This window comes from Ornithorhynchus anatinus, chromosome 16, assembly GCF_004115215.2.
Source record: "Ornithorhynchus anatinus isolate Pmale09 chromosome 16, mOrnAna1.pri.v4, whole genome shotgun sequence".
NCBI lineage: Eukaryota > Metazoa > Chordata > Mammalia > Monotremata > Ornithorhynchidae > Ornithorhynchus > Ornithorhynchus anatinus.
In genome coordinates this window covers 8,841,958-8,861,224 of record NC_041743.1, presented here as the reverse complement: position 1 = coordinate 8,861,224, position 19,267 = coordinate 8,841,958, and the positions used below count along the sequence as shown (strand labels likewise).

Below are 19,267 nucleotides of genomic sequence, written 5' to 3'. Positions count from 1 at the left end.
AGAACTATGCTGGCACTTTTGCACATCTATATTGTTTGTTGATTTTTTCAAATGCCAGTGCTACTTCACTGCCTTAAGCTCACTTATGCCTCATTTTGACACCAAGGTCTTTTTCTGTTAAACCTGTGCCTAGTCACATTTTGTTTTTGTGCTATTGGATTTTCCTTGTGAAGAAGCATGACTTTCCAGATAGGGCACAACCTATAAGATTGACTTCCAAGGTTTATCTCTTTTAAATATAAACTCTAAATTGGCTTTATTCCAGTCTTTAGGAGCCTTCTCAGTTTTCTACAGGTTATCAGATTTGGGAGTTGAGAATAATAATAGTAGTATTTGTTAAGCACATACTATGTGCACAGCAGTATACTAAACACTGGGGTAGTTACCATATAATCAGATCCCACATGGGGTTCATTCAATAGTATTTATTCAATAGTATTTATTGAGCGCTTACTATGTGCAGAGCACTGTACTAAGCGCTTGGGATGAACAAGTCGGCAACAGATAGAGACAGTCCCTGCCGTTTGACGGGCTTACAGTCTAATCGGGGGAGACGGACAGACAAGAACGATGGCAATAAATAGAGTCAAGGGGAAGAACATCTCGTAAAAACAATGGCAACTAAATAGAATCGAGGCGATGTACAATTCATTAACAAAATAAATAGGGTAATGAAAATATATACAGTTGAGCGGACGAGTACAGTGCTGTGGGGATGGGAAGGGAGAGGTGGAGGAGCAGAAGGAAAAGGGGAAAAAGAGGGTTTAGCTGCGGAGAGGTAAAGGGGGGATGGCAGAGGGAGTAGAGGGTTCACAGTCTAAGAAGGGAAGAACAGATATTGAATCCCCATTTTGCTGCTGAAGGAACTGAGACACAGAGAAGTTCATTGATTTGCCCAAGATCACGTGATAGGTTAGTAGCAGAGCCGGGGTTAGAACCCAAGTCCTCTGACTCCCGGGCCCATGATCTTTCCACTAGGCTACACTGTTTCTCATCTTACAGTGACCTCAGCCAATTCTTTCACAGAATGCGTCATCATATTTGCAGTCTTTTAGCCTAAATTAAGTCTTCCACCTGTTCTTTTCTACTTAAGGTGTTTTCCCACACTTACCATTTCTATCCCCTTTATTCCCCGCCCCACCCCTCAACCCCATTTGCATGTTTGACTGGTTCTCTTCCCAGTGCTTTTTAAGTAAAGATGGATGGGGAGAATTGCATCGAACATTTCTGCCTTTTAGATGAGATGCCATTTCTGATTTAGTTTTTCTAGCTTAGTTTTCCAAATTTTGCTCCTCCATGTAGAGACAGACTGGGCACTGGGGACAGTTGATTTAGGGCAGACACGTAAGGGAACCATTCAAGATGTGCTGGGCTGTAGACTCTGCCTGCAGCACCACCCCAACCAGCATTTGCCATCTTTCCCCTGACCCCTTAGCAATAGTTTATAGAATTGTCAGGATTTTGGAAAACAAACAGCAGTTCAGAAACTAGGATTACCTCCTGGAATGGGGAGGAACATTAGCACTGCTTCTCCAAGAACTGTTTATCTGCTAACTACCTATCTATGACTTTGGTTATTGACTGCTTTTATTTTAAATGCTCCCATTATTTGTAATTTGCTGTCCAGAATGTATTTCTCTTTTCTATGTGTGGTCTCCCCTACTTAGATTATGAGCTGCTTGTGGGACAGGGACCTTTGTGACAATTGTTCATTTTGTGTTCATCCCAGCATTCAGCACAGTGCTCAGTACTTAATGAATACTGAAAGTAACACTCCAGGGAGCCCCTAAAACTAATTTGTTTTGCCTGTGGAAGTTCTGGGCTTTCAGAACTGCTCTTGCACAAGAAACTCTGAATTTTGAGTTCAGAATTCAAAGTATTTGGGAGCACAGTTGTTTCACTTTGAACTACCAGACTATTCTCACTCTTTGCAGGAACTGTAAAGCTCTCCCTATTCCTCATTCCCATACTTGTGAAATCACAACATGAGGAGATCATGATGTCATGGTGGGGAGGTTCTGGTCTTAATTTATACCCGGAGTCCATGGACAGATTATTCTGCTGTTACCTCTTCGATAATCAGCCCTAATTTATGCTTTTGTTGGGCATTTCTGTTTGGGCTTCACTTCCTCATTCAGCTCTTTGTTTAGCTTTTGGTGAGGTCATCCTGGCAGTCTGGCAAATTGGAGCAATAGCCGTGAGCCTCGAGTTTGCCATTTTAGCTGCCTAGTCTGGGATTTGTTCCCTTTCTCCTTCCTGGATTTGCCAGGAGGGAGCAGAGTTGCTCCTCCAGAAGGAACGCCCAGTGACTTCCATTGATCCATGTGAGATGTGGGTGTGCCAGGAGAAGGGGTGGGGTTGGGGAGGAGTAGGGGAGGCTGTGTGGTTCCGTGACTGTGTTTGTGTGTTTGCTCTCTTGGACAATCATTCCTGGGCCAAGTGCTATGTTTTTGTGACTCTATCCAGCCTATCCCTGGAATAAAATCATTGTTGGACCATGTTCAGAAATCTCACTCATTAGGTTTAGGTCAAGACAAGTCTTGAAATTTGGGTCTATGTCTACTGAAATCTGTCTCAAACCAAGTTGTATTTTGCCGATATTTCTTCCTTTTTCAGTAATTCCGAGCTCCACCATTTTATAGTCACTTTCTCCAAATTTGCCTTTTAACTTTGGATCTCAGTTTGCCTATTGGAAACATCAGAACAAGAAGCACCTTTGAGCCGTATAATAAGTAATTGAAAATTGAATAACTAATGGCTAAACAACAACCCATCCAACCACTGAATGCTGGATTCATTCCCACACAGTCCACAGGATACTTCAGGGGGGGCGAAGAATCCATGGACCACATTGCCCTTTCCTCTTAATGCTTTGGAAAAGCAGCGTGGCCAGTGGAAAGAGCACAGGCCTGGAAATCAGAGGACCTGGATTCTAATTCCAGCCCTGCCACTTACCTGCCATGTGACCTTGGGCTAATCACTTCACTTCTCTGTGCCTCAGTTTCCTCATATGTAAAATAGGGATTAAATCTTACTCCCTCCTACTTAGGCTATGAGCCTCAAATGGTACAGGGTCTCCGTCTGGCTTGATCACCTTGTATCTACCCCAGTGCTTAGTACAGTGCTTGGCACATAGTAAGCACTTAACAGGTGTTGTTATTATTTTAGTTTTTGTTATTATTTGTGTTTACATCAAAAGTTCTAACCCATATGATAAACACAACATATGTTATTATTATTTTTGTTATTATCATTATTCTTATTCTTATTTGTGTTTATGTCAGAAGTTCTAACCCATGGCTTGGAAGGGCCAACCCAACTGCAGGGATGTGAATGGAGGCAGCAGCGGCATTAACTGCTGACACCAACATGGCTACAAGGTTCACTCCCACCACACATTAAAGTCCTTGCCACCAAGGACCTTAATCAATCAGTAGTACTTATTGAGTACTTCTTCTATACAGAGCACTGTGCCAAGTGCTTAGCACTCTACCTTACATTGCCTTCCTGAAATTCTGATTTCTATTTCTCTGACTCACGTAGATCTTGTGTGGTTAAGCAGTATCGCATAGTGTCCTTTCCTCTATCAGGCTTCTAATTAGTTGGAAAGAGCTATGCTATAGCTATTTGAAATATACTCCATCTATGACTATCCCAGTTTAGCTGCACGGTGGTGAAGAACCTAACCAAGTGAAAAATACTAAACTAGAGGATGTAATTACAGGATCTCCACCCTTGTTACTCTGAGGCAGGGTACGCGTTTGGTGTGTGTGTTTAGTGGCGGGGAAAGGGCAGATGCAAAACCCCACTGCTACCAGCACCTTCTTTCCTTACCCCTTGAGAGTCAAGATGGTGACTGGGATGGAGAGGAATACTTGTGGGAAGGAGGGTGTGACGCTACCTAAAGTTTCAAGTAGTCTCTCCTGCATGTGTCTCTTATCTCCTCTTGCCTATGGACGATGGCTATTGTTGCTCAATAGGGTATGCAACTGAGAGATGGCGTGTGGCATCAACATGTTATGAAGATTCAGACTAAGCTGAAGATAGAAAGCATAGTATCCTTTCTTTTATAGCTGCAACATCTGGGCAACTTACTCTGAGGTTGTGAGACTGGGCCTACAATAGATGCCTCCATTGATTTCTAGAATGGTTTTGTGAATGCCACTCAAGTCCCATACATAACATCAAATGGCAAGTCAGGCTAACAAATAATGAGATCTTGGAGCAAAAGAGTCCTTAGCATTGAGCAAACACTTCCTGGTTTGGGCCATGAAGAGAATGGATGCCAGCAAGATACCAATGTAACTCCTCTGTAACAAGCTTAAATGGAGAAACCATAGCTAATAACCTCTTAAATTCACGTAGTGCTTTTATTTTCCCAAATAATTTTTACATTATTTCATTTTGTTCTGACAGTATCCCTGCCAAGTAGGAAGAAAACAGCATTTTTATCATCCACAATTTGCAGTTGAGAAAACAGGTGTAGAGAGATTAATTGACTTGCCTAAGGTCCCACAGCAGGTTGATATGAAACCAGGACTCTGATCTTCTGACTTCCAGATCTATACCTAGTCCTTAGACAATACTGCATCCCAGCTATAAAGGGAAAGTCAGTTGCGGAGGCTAATAGATCTACCTGGCACACTGCCATCAAAAAAGGAGTGGCTCTCTTTGAGCAAAAGCTTCCCATGGAAAGAGGGACAAGGAGGCAAAAGAGAAAACAGAGCCAGGCATTATAAACGGTAAGTACCACAACACAGCAAGGTACAGTCTTTTTGTATGCTCAATGTGGCCAAGACTGTGGGTCTCACATTGGTCTTTTCAGCTATTCACATACTCATAGGTGAACTTTCCCATCACTGGTGTCTTTGAATATATATATGTGTGTATATATATATATATATATATATACACACAAATACGTATATGAATGATTAGTAATAGTTTGAGAAGATCAGTGCCAGGCCCTGTGGGTAGCAAATTCAACTTTTCAACCATGTATAATCTTTTTCAAGCCCATGATGTGGAAAGGGTACTTGGGCATTTGTCAGAAGACACATGGGCTTGCACACACTGATAAAATCTCGTCACCATTGATAAATATATATATATATATTACATGCGTATACATAAGTATATGTACACACACGCGCATACATAAGTACACACATGCGTGTATGTGTGTGCATATATATAACCTGCCTATTTAAGCTAGGTAAAGGTTGTTAGGTGATAGGTAGGAATTGGATACTTTCGGTTTGCCTGTCACTTGCCAGCTGTGTGATCTTGGACAAGTCACAACTTCTCTGTGCCTGTTTCCTCATCTATAAAATGGGGATTCATTACCAGTTCCCCCTCCCCTTTAGACTGTGAACCCCATGTGAGGCAGGATCATTGTCTGATTTGGTGCTTTTGTATCTGCCCCTTAGCGCTTAGTAAAGTAGGCACATAGTACTTGGCCACCCCAGTTACGATTATTATTGTTCAGATACAACTAAACTGGGATAGAGTGGAGATGGGGCAAAGGTGACCTATCTGAGGAAGAGGTGGGGCAGTAATGATGATGATAATGATGACGATGGTATTTAAGTCCCTTCTATATGCCAGGCACTGTACTAAGCGCTGTAGTGGAAGCAAGCAAATCGAGTTGGACACAGTTCCTGCCCCATATGGGACTCACAGTCTCAACCCCCATTTTTATTATTATTATTAAGTGCCCCCAAGTCGTTTCCGATTCATAGCGACTCCATGGATAGACTTTCTCCAGAACTTGCTATCCTCTGCCATAATCCTCTACCTCTCTAACGGTTCTTCCGTTCTTGTTGTTAAGGTCTCTATCCATCCAGCTGCCGGGCTGCCTCTTCCTCTTTTTCTCTGGACTTTTCCTATTATTAGAGTCTTCTCCTGATGATGTGTCCAAAATATGCTAACCTAAGTCGACTCGTTTGGCCCTCCAAAGGCCACTTGGGCTTAATTTGCTCTAAAATCCATTTGTCTGTTTGGGCTGTCCATGGTATTGGCAGAAGCCTTCTCCGACACCCCATTTCAAAAGAATCGTTGTTCCTTCTAACCTGTTTTTTCCCCCATCCAGCTTTCGCATCCAAAGACTGTCATTGAAAACACTGGGGAACCGACAGTTTTCCAGATGAGAGAACTGAGGCCTAGAGAAGTGGAGTGAGTAGCCCAAGGTCCCCTGGCCGACTTGCGGCGGAGGCGGAATTAGAATCCGTGACCTAGCAGGAGGCCGGGGAGGAAGAAGAACAGTCGGCAGAGGATGCCTGACCATTTGTTTTGTTGTCCGTCTCCCCGTTATAGACTGTGACCCCGAGTTGGGCAGGGATTGTCTCTCTCTGTTGCCGAATTGTACCTTCCAACTGTTTAGTCCAGTGCTGTGCACACAGTAAGTGCTCAATAAATAGGATTGAATGAATTGTACATTCTAAGCGCTTAGAGGAGCAGCATGGCATAGTGGAAAGAGCACGGGCTTGGGAGTTGGAGGCCGTGGGTTCAAATCCCAGCTCCGCCACTGATCAGCTGTGTGACTTTAGGCAAGTCACTTGGCTTCTCTGGGCCTCAGTTCCCTCATCTGTAAAATGGGGATGAAGACAGCCCCACGAGGGACAACCTGATTACCCTGTATTTACTCCAGTGCTTAGAACAGTGCTCGGCACATAGTAAGCATTTAACAAATGCCCTCATCATTATGAGAAGCAGTGTGGCTCAGTGGAAAGAGACCGGGCTTGGGAGTCAGAGGTCATGGATTCGAATCCCACTCTGCCACTTGTCCGCTGTGTGACTGTGGGCAAATCACTTAACTTCTCTGTGCCTCAGTGACCTCATCTGTAAAACGGGGATGAAGACTCTGGGCCTCATGTGGGACAACCTGATGACCCTGTATCTACCCCAGCGCTTAGAACTGCTCTGCACATAGTAAGCACTTAAGCAGCATGGCTCAGTGGAAAGAGCCCGGGCTTGGAGTCAGAGGTCATGGTTTCGAATCCCGGCTCTGCCACTTGTCCGCTGTGTAACTGCGGGCAAACCACTTAACTTCTCTGTGCCTCATCTGTAAAAGGGGGATGAAGACTGTGAGCCTCACGTGGGACAACCTGATGACCCTGGATCTACCCCAGCGCTCCGCATACAGTATGCGCTTAACCAATACCAATATTATTATTAGTCCAGTGCTCTGCACGTAGTAAGCGCTCAATAAATACTATTGAGTGAATGAATGAATGCAAGGGAGGCGGAGGGGCTGTCCGTCAGTCCTCCCGGCCGCTGCGGGCGCTCCTCCCTGGGAGCGGCGGCGGTGCCGGCAGCGGGGGCGACGCTCTGGCCGGCGCTCGCCCCAGCCTCGGTGGTTAAGATGGCGGAGCTGGGGGCGGGGAGGGGGAGGGAGCGGGAGAGCCCGTGAGTCGGTCGCCCACGGCAGCGCGGCGGGGGCGGGGGGACGGGCTCCGGGGTCGCGATCGCACCCCGTGCGGAGATCCTCGCCGGGGGGAGGCGGGCCCGGGGGAGGTCAGGGGGGCGGCCGGAGCGGAGGAATGTGAGCGGGGCGATGGGGCAGCAGGTGGGCCGCGTCGGGGAGGCGCCGGGGCTCCCGCCGCCGCAGCCCCGCGGCACCCGGCCCGCCGCCGCCGCCACCGCCGCCAGGCCCGTCGGCCGCAGGCGGGACCCGGCCGGCCGCAACAACGAGCCCGCCTTCAATATCTTCACCCAGCACGGTGAGTGCCCGCCGGGGCGGACGGACAGCGGGGAGTGCCGCCGTTGGGAGGGGTGTGGGTGTGTATGGGGGGGCGGCGGTTGGCCAGTCCTGCCCCGGGTGGAGGGGACAGCGGGAGGGGGCTGCCTCTTCGCCAAGGGGGGCCTGGAGGAGGAGGAAGAAGAGGAGGAAGAAGAGGAGGAGGAGAAGGTGCTGCTCCGCCCATCTGCCCCTCCCAACCCCCACCTTCCCCTCCAGCTCACCTCCAAGAGGCCTTCCCAGACTGAGCCCCCCCTTTCCCTCTGCTCCCCTTCCCACCCTCTGCTCCTCCTCCTCAGCACTGTGCTCACTGGTATATATTACCCTATCTATTTTCTTAATGAGGTGCATATCCCCGTGATTCTATCTATCTTGATGGTGGTGTTTCTGTTTTGCTTTGCTGTCTGTCCGTTTGCACCGTAAACCCGTCGTGGGGCAGGGATGGTCTCTCGCTGGTGCCCAATTGTGCATTCCAAGCGCTTAGTACAGTGCGCTGCATATAGTAAGCGCTCAGTAAATGTGAATGAATGGGTGGTGGTGGTGGTCAGCCTCAGGGACTGGAGACCTGGGAGGGGACGGAGCCCCAAGGATGGAGGAGGAGGCAGTGGACGCTGGAGAGAAGGGCCGAGTTTGACCCGCAGAGAAAGGGCGCCTTGCATCGCAGGGAGGGGGGTGAGAGGGAAGAGGGGTCGGCAGGGGCAAAGGGTGCCAATCAATACCCAAAAGAAGATGGCAGGGGCGTGAGAGGCCCGACCTTCTGGAATTTGAGAAGGTGTGAGCCCTTCCTCCCGAAGGTGTGCAGGACGGCTGGGGGAATCAAAGGGAGGGAGGCACCCGAGGGGTGGGAGAGGGAAGAAAATGGGAGCCGCCCCTAAAGGCCGAGTTACGAGGCTGGGTGAGGGAAGAACTCCAACTACGAAAGATAAGGAGGAGGAAGGGAAGGAGGGGTTGCGAGCGGAATTCCAGAGGTAGAGATGTCTGGGGAGATTAAGAGCCTGTGAAAGCGCACCTAGGTGGAACTCTGGAATTTTAGGACGGTGGTTTTCCCAGTCCCTTTGGGAGTGAGCCGCTGTCCAGGTACAGGGGGACGTTTGATGGGCAGGTGGAAGAGTGAGGCCCGGTGGTAAAAGAGTTTGTGGGAGGCACGTTGTATGAAGGAGAGTGTCTGTGCTTCAGTTCCCTCAGCTGTAAAATGGGGATTCAGACCGTGAGCCCTATGTGGGACAGGGACTGTGTCTAACCCGATTATCTTCTATCTACCCCAGTGCTTAGAACAGACTGTCAATGAGCTACTCTCCAGGGAAAGGCATTTTTGATGCAGCGAGTGCCAAAGTTATTTTCGATCCAGCAAATTCCACCTAGGCACCTACTAAGCAACGACATTGGGGGGGAAGTTGAGGGTTAGCAGCTCTCAGGGAGGTAGTTCAAGGAGTTTTTGGGCATTACTCTCTGGGGGTGGGGAGGGTAAGGGAAAGGATAATATGAAAAGAGTAAGCCAAGTTCAAAGGATGTGTTTTGGGGGTGGAGTTCTTTGAAGAAATGTTTGATAATTTGTTCCCTGGGATGGCGTGGTGGGGTCTTGGATTGGATTCCACCACACTCTGTTTTGTCAGAACCATAGAACACTCCAGTTTATGTTCAGTCCTGAGTCACGTCTCTGGAGTCTTCATTGTGAATTCCAGAACCTGCTACTGATAGGTGAATTGCTGTTGGGGTGACATACTCAAGTAGGTTTTATTCTCTGAACGGTCTTGAAAATTCTCCCAAGCGTGGATATAATAATGTTGGTATTTGTTAAGCGCTTACTATGTGCCGAGCACTGTTCTAAGCGCTGGGGTAGACACAGGGGAATCAGGATGTCCCACGTGGGGCTCACACTCTTAATCCCCATTTTACAGATGAGGTAACTGAGGCACAGAGAAGTTAAGTGACTTGCCCACAGTCACACAGCTGACAAGTGGCAGAGCTGGGATTCGAACTCATGACCTCTGACTCCAAAGCCTGGGCTCTTTCCACTGAGCCACACTGCTCCTCTATGGTGGCGCCATGGTGGATATGGTGCCAGACACATCGAGAGACAGATTATTATAGGCAAGTCTTATGAAGGCTGTTAGTTATTGTTAACCAAGAGATAACTATTAGCCTTTTGTCCACAAGTGTATTAGTATGTCAATCAATGGTATTTTTGAAGGCTTTGTGCAGGGCACTCTGTACTAAAGGCTTGTCTAGCACTGGTAGACACATTCCCTGCTGTCAAAGAGCTTACAGTCTAATGCAGGGAGACAGACATTAAAATAAATTACCAAAAGATTATTTGGTCTCATTCAGTCCGCAACCTGCATTTTCCTTTTCTAGGGCTGGTCATCTCATTGCTTCTCTCCCTTCAGTCACTCAGTCAATGATATGTATTGATTGCTTACTCTGTGCTGAACACTGTACTTAGTGCTTTAGAGACTACAATAGAGTAGAGGATCCAATCCCTTGCTTCAAGGATTTTATAATGTAGAAGGAAGAGAGACATTGAAAAAAATTATACAGATATAATAATAATAATGTTGGTATTTGTTAAGTGCTTACTATGTGCAGAGCACTGTTCTAAGCGCTGGGGTAGATACAGGGTAATCAGGTTGTCCCACGTCAGGCTCACAGTTAATCCCCATTTTGCAGATGAGGGAACTGAGGCACAGAGAAGTGAAGTGACTTGCCCACAGTCACACAGCTGCCGAGTGGCAGAGCCGGGAGTCGAACCCATGACCTCTGACTCCGAAGCCCAGGCTCTTTCCACTGAGCCGCGCTGCTTCCCCTGAGCCGCGCTGCTTCCCAATGCTTCCCAGATATGGAACCAAAGAATTTGTACATAAATACCATGGTAAGTAACAGAGTGCTTTAGGGGAGGTATGAATTTCAGGGCATAGGAAATGCAGAAAGGAGGGAGAACGGGGTGAGGGAATGAGGGGTTAGTTAGGGAAGGCTTCCTGAAGGTGATATGATTTTTAGGGCGATTTTGAAAATGGGGAGAGTAGTGGTGTGTCGGATATAAACATAGTGGGGTAGATTCAAGCCGTGTAGAACCTGATTAGCTTGTATCTACCCAGCGCCTAGTACAATGCCTGGCATATAATAAGCGCTTAACACATACCATTAAAAAAAATGAAGAGGGAACAAGGTCCAAGCAGGAGGGAGGGAGGGTGGGAGCCCAGGGTTCTATGCCGAGAGAGATGAAATTGAGACACAGTAAGTAGGTTGGTGTTAGAACAAAATGTGCAGGCTAGGTTGTAGTGGGAGAGAGGAGAGGATAGGAGGGAAAGCATTAATTGAATGCCTTAAAGCTGATAGTAAAGAGTTTCTGCTTAGTGCAGAGGTGGACGGGCAACCATTGGAGGTTTTTGAGGAATGGGGAGATGTTTGCAGAATAAGTTTTTAGAGGAAAAAAATACAGGCAACAGAGCAAAGTATAGCTGGGAGGGGGAGAAGCTGAAGTCAGGGAGGTCAGCAAGGAGGCTGATGCAGTAGTCGAGGCGGGAGACGAGGACTTGGACCAGTGGGTGGCAGTTTGGAAAGAGAAGAATGGGTGAATCCTGGGTTCTGGTGATTGATTATGTGGTTGAAGGAAAGAGATGAGACACAGATAATGCCAAGGTTGTGGGCTTGTGAGATGGGGGAAAGGGGTGATGGTGGCAACAGTCATTCAGTCGTATTTATTGAGTACTTACTGTGTGCACAGCATTGTACTAAGCACCTGGGGATGTACAGTACAGCAATAAAGAGAGACAATCCCAGCCCACAAGGAGCTCACAGTCTGCGGGGGAGACAGACATCAATACAAGTAAACAGACATCAATATAAATAAAATTACAGCTATATGCGTAAATGCTGTGGATGGGGAAGAGCAAAGAGCAAAGCAACACTGAGGGGAAGTCACGGCGAGGCGAGAGCTGCAGCCCTATGATAGCTGAATTTATGATCACTTTAAGTGAGGAAGCTGGCACCTTGATCGTTTTGGTGTAGAAACTGCCATTGGCCCTAAAGTAAACTATCCCCTTCACTTAGAGTGATGGTGGCATTATGGACTAGCCCGCGGACCACCAGTGGTTTGTGGTACACACTTGGAGAACCGTTTACATAATGCAAATGGCACGTTGTGTGTTTTTCTCTAGACGTTTCACATCTCAAGTGGTGGATTTTGGTCTTTTTTTTTTTTAACCATTTTTCTCCTTTTAATTGATGAACACAGGCCAACTTATTAGTACCGTGTGCTAAAAAAAAACTGTTGGTATGCCAGCAGTCATTTGGGCGAGTTGGCAAGAATAAGTCACTGGGGGGAGGGGAAATAAAGGGATAAATGGTGCATGATTTTTTGAGCTCTTATTGAATTTAACCTTTTTGTTCTTAAACTCTTCATTTTATCAGCTGATGAGCTTTCAATTTTGAGATCAATCTATAAAGTTGGGCATATTTTACATCCTTTAGCCCTAGCCTTACTTCTAATTGATTTATGGATAACTCCCCCTCTTTTAAATTGAAGTCCATTTCCACTTAAACAGGGTGCTGGTACATATACATAGTCCTTATGTTTAGGCCACCTTTCATCAAGAGGCACTGTATCTTCATGGGAGGCAGAGACTCCCCCCGATCTGCAGTGATGTTGGTTTTTGGAGGCATTTCAAGCAATCAGTAGTATTTACTGAACACTGACTTTGTGCAGAGCCCTGTACTGAGCGCTTGGCAAAAGTTCAGAATCAATCATTTGTAGTGTACACGTAAGAGCTTAATAAATATGATTGATTGAATTTTATTTGAATGTTTGCTTATTCTCTACCAAATACTCAATTAAGTACTCGGGAGGGTACAGTAGACTTAGTAGTCACAATCCTTGCTCATATGAAATTTCAAGTGGAGTGTGCAACCCAGTTTGCTTCTAATTCCATAGTTCTTTGTGATCCCCAGAAGACTTGTGTGATGGGAAGTAAGGAAGTAAGGCCGATTATCCTTGGAAGTGACCTGGCCTCTGTGAAGTGGCAAAATCAATGTACTAAGCACTTGGGAGAGTAGGAAATAACAGAGTTGGAAGACAAGTTCCGCTCGAAAGGAGCTTGTGGTCTAGAAGGTCAAGGAGAGTGGTGGGGGGATGCCAGAGCAGCAGCAGCATGATTCCCAGAGATCCTACAGTACCACTTGTAGCGTCTTGGCTTCACAACACCATGCACCCAGAGATGCATCCCTAGGGAGGTCAGAAGATAAGCTCGGGGGACTTGAATGACTTGCAAAATAACTGACTGTGAAGTGAGCAGAGTCAGGACAAGCGGTTAAAGTTGTAGAAACAACCCAAGTGACACTTTCTCACCTTGGAGTATTGATGCCACAGACAAGCCGGTGTACTTAAATGTTTGTCTTCATGATCATATTTTTCCACAACATGTTAACATAGACTACTTGTTATACTGTTGAAAAGAGTTCACAAATCTCTGCAGTGAGAAGTGTTGAAAGTGCTATGTCGTGATGCTTATTGAAATCCTAAACCTCAACAATAGTCTATACACCAGGATCAATCCAGAAATTACTTTAACTGGGATTTCGATTTATGAAACTGCTCTTAAATGCCTCAACTTTCCTTCTCTTTTTAAATTTAGAACTGTGAGGAATTAAAAAGTGCAGAAGTTGGGATTAAAACAGTGTTTCTGAAAAATTTTGATCATGGAGACTCTCAATTTTGTCCCGAGAAATTTTGCGCAGTTAATTTTTTCAAAGAATGTTGCTTCGGGAGGGTCATTTTTGCTCCTCAGTTTACTGGGAAACGTGGTACTTCTCAGTGATTAGATCCATCATCTGGAGATTTTTAAAAAAGTCTTTAGGTTAAGTACTTAATCTCCAGGTAAGGTCCTTCCTATTCACCAAATTGGTTCACCGAAAGGTTAAGCACCACACCCAAGGCCACACAAATCAGTGGCAGCATTTAGAGTAGGATCTTGGTTTTCAATTTGCATTCACAAAAGTGTGCGTCTTTTGGTGTCACTTGGTAAAGTTTTAAGTTGCTGTCAACCCCTTGTTCAAGTGGTTCTCTAATTGTGTTTAATGAAGATACTTGAAAATTTTCTTTTACCAAAGGTGAGTAATTGGTACAGGGATAGGTCCCAGGATAGGTTCTGCAGTATCTCAAAGGGCTATTGCTAGGTGAAGGCAAGCACTGCCCTACCCCTAGTTCCTAGCCTACCACTGAGGAAGTAAGACCTCTAGAATCCTGCTTCAAGGACATGAAGAAACAAAGAAGCTCAACCTGGGGATAGCATAACATTCTCCTAATTCTTAATGCGTGGTGTGACTGACTTCTGGGGGTTTCTCCCGCTAGACTGTAAGCACGCTGTGGGCAGGGAAGGTGTCTACCAAGTCTGTTGTATTGTACTCTCCCAAGCACTTTGTATGGTGCTCTGCACATAGTAAATACTTAATAAATATGATGATTGATTCATTCCCTCCCACACCAGCACACTGCTTGCAAAGGGGCCTAGCCCTTCTCCCTCTGCTGTCTCTCCTTTGCCCCTCAGCGACCTCCATAGCAGTGATGCCCCTCCTGGGAGGGGAGCTCTAAAGTCTTCAAGTTTGGGAACTGGCTTATTTTTTAGGTAGATGGACCATTCTCTTAGTTACCATCTTGGAAATAGGCAGCGAAGTCTTAGGCAACCATTCACAGTCTTTTGGTCATAGAGTTAGATCTCTGATATTACCTCACATGTCCTTATTTGTGGAAGGAAAAAAAAGACATTAAGGTTTGACTGCTGAGCCCCATAGCCTCCAGTATAGAGACCTAAGTCACATCAAAAGGAAAGATCTTTAGAGGTCTTCACACTGACATTTCTGTACATGCTAGTGGAGTGGAGCAGATGGCATTTCTCCTGAAAAATTGGCATTTGTATAGATGCCCTGGTATAACAGAGCAGCTTTAACTGCAAATATTTGTGCACCCTTCTTAACAGTAGAGCAGGTAGCCTGTAAAGTAGGCTCTGTAAAAAATATGATCAGACAAATATTTATGCACCTCAGTCTACTCTTGGCATGAAGACACCAAGGTAAGAGAGCTTGTTGGTTGGGTGGTTGGTTCTATAAACATAAAATTGTATACTGTGTTAACATTCCAAATAATGAGGACAGTGTTTGAAACTGAGGTGCTCAAAAAGAGCTTGTGGAAATCCATATAAGGAAACCTGTGTGGCAGCTAAAATTGTGATGCAGATTACTTTTTTTTTTATTAGCACCTGTAGCAAGTTAATTTTTTTTTTTAATCCGGGGCAGGTGACAAGCAGTCTTCTAGACTGGTGTTCCTGTGTTGGTATTATGATTTTTTTTTAAGAGATCTCTTATCTGTGCTGCTAGATGTTTCTGTTCAGAGACGTTTTGGTACATCTTCATTTTACAAATAGAGGCAGGTTACTAGGTGCTATTTACAGTGTGCGTTTGGGTAAAAGAGAAAAATACACAATCATGTTCTCAGTGGTAACCCGTGGTTACTAAATCTTTTCATTTGTCTTCCTAAATTGTGATATGCATAATCCAAGAACTGTATGTTCAATACTGACAGTGTGTTAATTAGGAAGTTTTGTTGAATGCCTTCAATCAAACAAATGGAAAATTCACATTATTAAGTGCAATCAAGTTTAGGGTGCATCTTTTCTAAAATAGTATTTAGCTTCCCGGATTTGGTATCTCCTAAAGCTGTAATAGCGCAAACTCTTCAATGGTGTTGCCTGCTTCCTTGTAGAAAACCTTGCTAGTATTGAATTAGCTTTCGATCTAGCAGAACACATAGCTCATCAGGACCAGGCAATTTGCCTTCCTGGTTTGCTTCCCAGGAGAGGAGGAGTTTAAGGACTTTCTACAAGGTCAAATGAAGCAGTCTGTGCCTTAAAAACAATACATGTACCATATATTTGTAATTTTGTAAACTTCATCTTCTAAGACAGTGGGTCCTTAATCTAAGTCAAGTAAATTAGCATGTACCTAAGAGTAAATGAAGGTTGAAAATTATCTTCAACAGATTCTGAATTTGCTAAGTGCACTTCGAATTAAAATGAGCCAGCTGTACTACTTTGATGAGTTTACATTTGTGCCATAAGAATAGTATTTATGTAATTAAAAATAGATGAGTAACCAGGCTGGTGGTTAGAATTATTAATAGGATTTAATTGATCAAGGAATAAAGGAAGGGAGGTCGATCATTTCTGTGATTGTCTCATAGAATTCTAAAGAGAGCTGTCATTCAAACTCAAACAAGATGCCACTGATGGTGAAATTCTCCTCCAGGTGCTTATGGGAATGAGAAGGCCTAAATGGGACCCCAAGTCCTGACTGCATTCTATACTCACAAATTCGAGCCCTAGTTGTGCTGCTGGGTTTGTGGCACTTTTCTGTTTTCATCTATGCCTCTAACTCATAATCCTTAGGAAGTTTGAATTAAATTCTGTGAAAGTGTAGTTGGAATGTGTAGGTGACATTCTTGGTTGAATTTACCAAGTAATTATTCATTGCACTTAATTATATTCCTCATTATAAAGCTCTCTGAAGCTAATACTTTTAAGGAAAGGGAAACCATAATAGAAGTAACTCCAACAAACCCACGGGAATTTTATGGACTTCTTCTGTCTGTCTTACAAGGAGCAGATAAGATGAGATGAATATTTTCGATAATACTTCTGGGACTGGTTGAACTTATATTTTGAAAATAATCCTTCTTAGTGATTATTTGGGTCACCAAAAGATGAAATGACTTTCTACGGAGTTTGACCTAGGACATGGCAGAGGAAAAAACTGTTTCTTTAGTGTTTATCCTGAAGAGAGAAATATGCATCTTAGGTTAGCATGCATATGTAATTGCCTTAGAATTTAGGAGCTAGCTTTCCACTGTACTTTTAGCCATTGGGTAGTGTTGTCTGTCTTCTGAAGAACTTAATAGCATTTCATTATTTTTTGATCATACTCTGTATCAGTGCTTAAATTTGGGCAAATGTAAATCGTCTTTCAAATCAGGGCTACACCTTATTGTAGCCACAGAAAAGCCATTCCCCTGTCCCTGTATATTGGCTAGAAGAGTCATCTGGACTTTGGTTCAGCCTTTCGATCAATTCATTTTTACAACATTGCCAACCTCTCATTAACGTACTGTAAGTCTGAATTTGAGGTGTCAAGTGGTAAATGACACAAAATTGATATTTAAGCAATATGAAATGATGCTTCTTGAGCCTACCAGTTAAAAACTTTAATTTACTTATTCCCTGGGTAAATCATTAGAATTTAACAAGCTTCAGTCTCGTATGTGAAAGGACTGGGAAATGTATCCTTGATTAACATCTGAAGGAGAGTTAGTATTTACTGTTAAAGTCCAGACTATAATAAAAACACTACCTTGTGTTTATTTGGTATCTTTTTTCTGAGAATGTGCCTCCTGGTATTTTGTTCTCCACATCCCTGTGAATTAGGTAAAGTATGATTTTTCTCCATTTTGCAAATAGTGAATCTCTAAAACAGAAAGTTCACACAGTCACTGATGAACTGAAACTAGGCTTCCAGATTCCCCAGTTTTGCCGAGCTTTTGTAATACAAGTGTAATACGGCATCCAATATTAAAAAGTGTACATTCTCTTCAGTATATTTTTCCTTCTGACTTGACCATTGGCCTCATGCAGCATGGTATTTCTCACATTCTTAGGTTCATTTGGATATTTTGTAGAATAATGACTGAATATTATTTTTCTCTTTCACCTATACTAGAACGAAATGTATTTTTAAAGCAGCTTCCAGAATTAGGTTGACTGTTTAAAATTGGCCTTAGTGGCTGTTACTGGCAATACATTAAGAATGTATTTTTCAGACTGGATCACTAATTGAAGCAGGAGTTGAATCTTGTGGATCCAAACTGGAGCAAGGTTTATGTCAAAACAATGAAATTGTTTCCAAGTGAGTTTGAATGATCGAGTATGGATTATTTGCATTTCTATTCATGCCGCTGCTCCATTAAAATGGATAATTGGGAATTTACTGTAATTCCATATCTTTTGATGATATTTTTCTTTCACATGAGGATTCTGGTAATAGAGTTCTATTTTATTTGTTATTTTTAAGAATATATTCTAACATATGTCCAGAACATCAGAGGTTGGCACTTGTTGCCTTGTTTTGAGAGAGTAGATTCCCTTGTATTAACACTTCGAATTTCTGAAGTGAGTGGGTTGGAAAATGACAGGTGAGTTTCAATGTGAGCAAGTGCAAGATAATTCACAGAGGGAATGAATAACTCTAATTACAATTACATGATGATGGGCACTGAGCACGATTCAGGGAAGAGCTCTTGGTGTAATTGCTGACTGTTCTGTGAAACCATTTGATTCAGAGTGCCTTAGCATTCTGAAAGACCAGTCGAATCCTGGAAGAGTATAGAATGGAAAGTGCTTTTCCCATGGTGAGTTTGCCCCTGAAATAGCTTGTACAGTTTAGGAATGATATAGAGCCGGGCAGCCAAGATGATTGGGGGATATGTGGGTGAAGCCTCTCTAGGTGGAGAGACAGAAAAGATTAGCCCTCTTCAGTCTGGAAGGAAGAAAAGAAAGATAGGATTTGAATGAAGAACAAGGTGATTAGGAAATTTTTGTTCACCAAATTTCACACCAGGATGAAGTTTGAAACACAGTATACAACTTCACACAGTGAGTGTCAAAATGATAAAGCTCATTACCACAGGAAAGTTGTGTAAGCCTACAGATACCAGCAGTTTCAGTGGGAGTTTGGCTATGGATATCTTCATAGATGATCATCCCATAATGCAATAGCCAAAGAAACAGTTCGTGGTCTTAGATGGTCCACCCCTAACCGATGGAATGAGTGTTAAGCAGGTCAGTTTTCACACAGTTTCTCCAAACCTCCTGTTAGCCTGGAAAGGATGGACCATTTCTCTGACCCAGTAGTAGTATTTTTTAGTTGGTCCTTCCTCCTTACCTATACATTTAAATGCTCACAATCCCTGTAGCGCTTATTTTATCCGACAGCAGAAGCAAACTGGGGGAGGCAAAGAAGGAGCCTGTGGAAGAAACTGGGAAGGAACAGCCAGAGAGATAGGAGAACCAGGAAAGGAAAGTGTCAGTGAAGCCAAGGTTGAATAATATTTCCAGTAGAAGGGAGAGGTCAACAGTAACGAAGGCTACTGAGAGGTCACGGAGGATTAGGGCGGAGTAGAGGCCATTGCATTTGTCAAGAAGCAGAACACTGGTGACCTTTGAGAGGGCAGAAGACAGAATGGAGGAGGTCAAGGAGAGAATTGGATGAGGAAGTGGAAACAGTGAGTGTAGACCACTAGCTCAAGGAGTTTGGAGAGGAACAGTAGAAAGGAAATGGGACAATAACTGGAAGGGGCTTTGGGTCAAGGGAAGGTGTTTTTTTAGGATGGGGAGATGAACATGTTTGGAAAGCAGTGGGGAAAAAGCCCTTCGATAGTGAACAGTTGAAGATGGCAGTCAGGAAGGGAAGAGGTGAGGGGCAAACACTTTG

General features: G+C 44.3%; 1 protein-coding gene across 3 annotated transcripts in view; it reads left to right on the top strand.

The window, feature by feature from the left end:
* The window catches only part of ABL2 (ABL proto-oncogene 2, non-receptor tyrosine kinase), a 101,505-nt gene that overhangs the window by 20,184 nt on the left and 62,054 nt on the right, over window positions 1-19,267 (top strand). For 2 of the 3 annotated variants that reach the window (XM_029081144.1, XM_029081141.1), the window contains exon 1: window positions 7,541-7,721. The exons of the other annotated variant lie outside the window; for it this stretch is intronic. In XM_029081144.1, coding sequence (XP_028936977.1) covers window positions 7,556-7,721 — 166 coding nt within the window. In that variant the 5' untranslated portion in view covers window positions 7,541-7,555. Of the gene's footprint in view, window positions 1-7,540; window positions 7,722-19,267 lie in introns of those variants that run through there. 3 annotated transcript variants of the gene reach the window in all.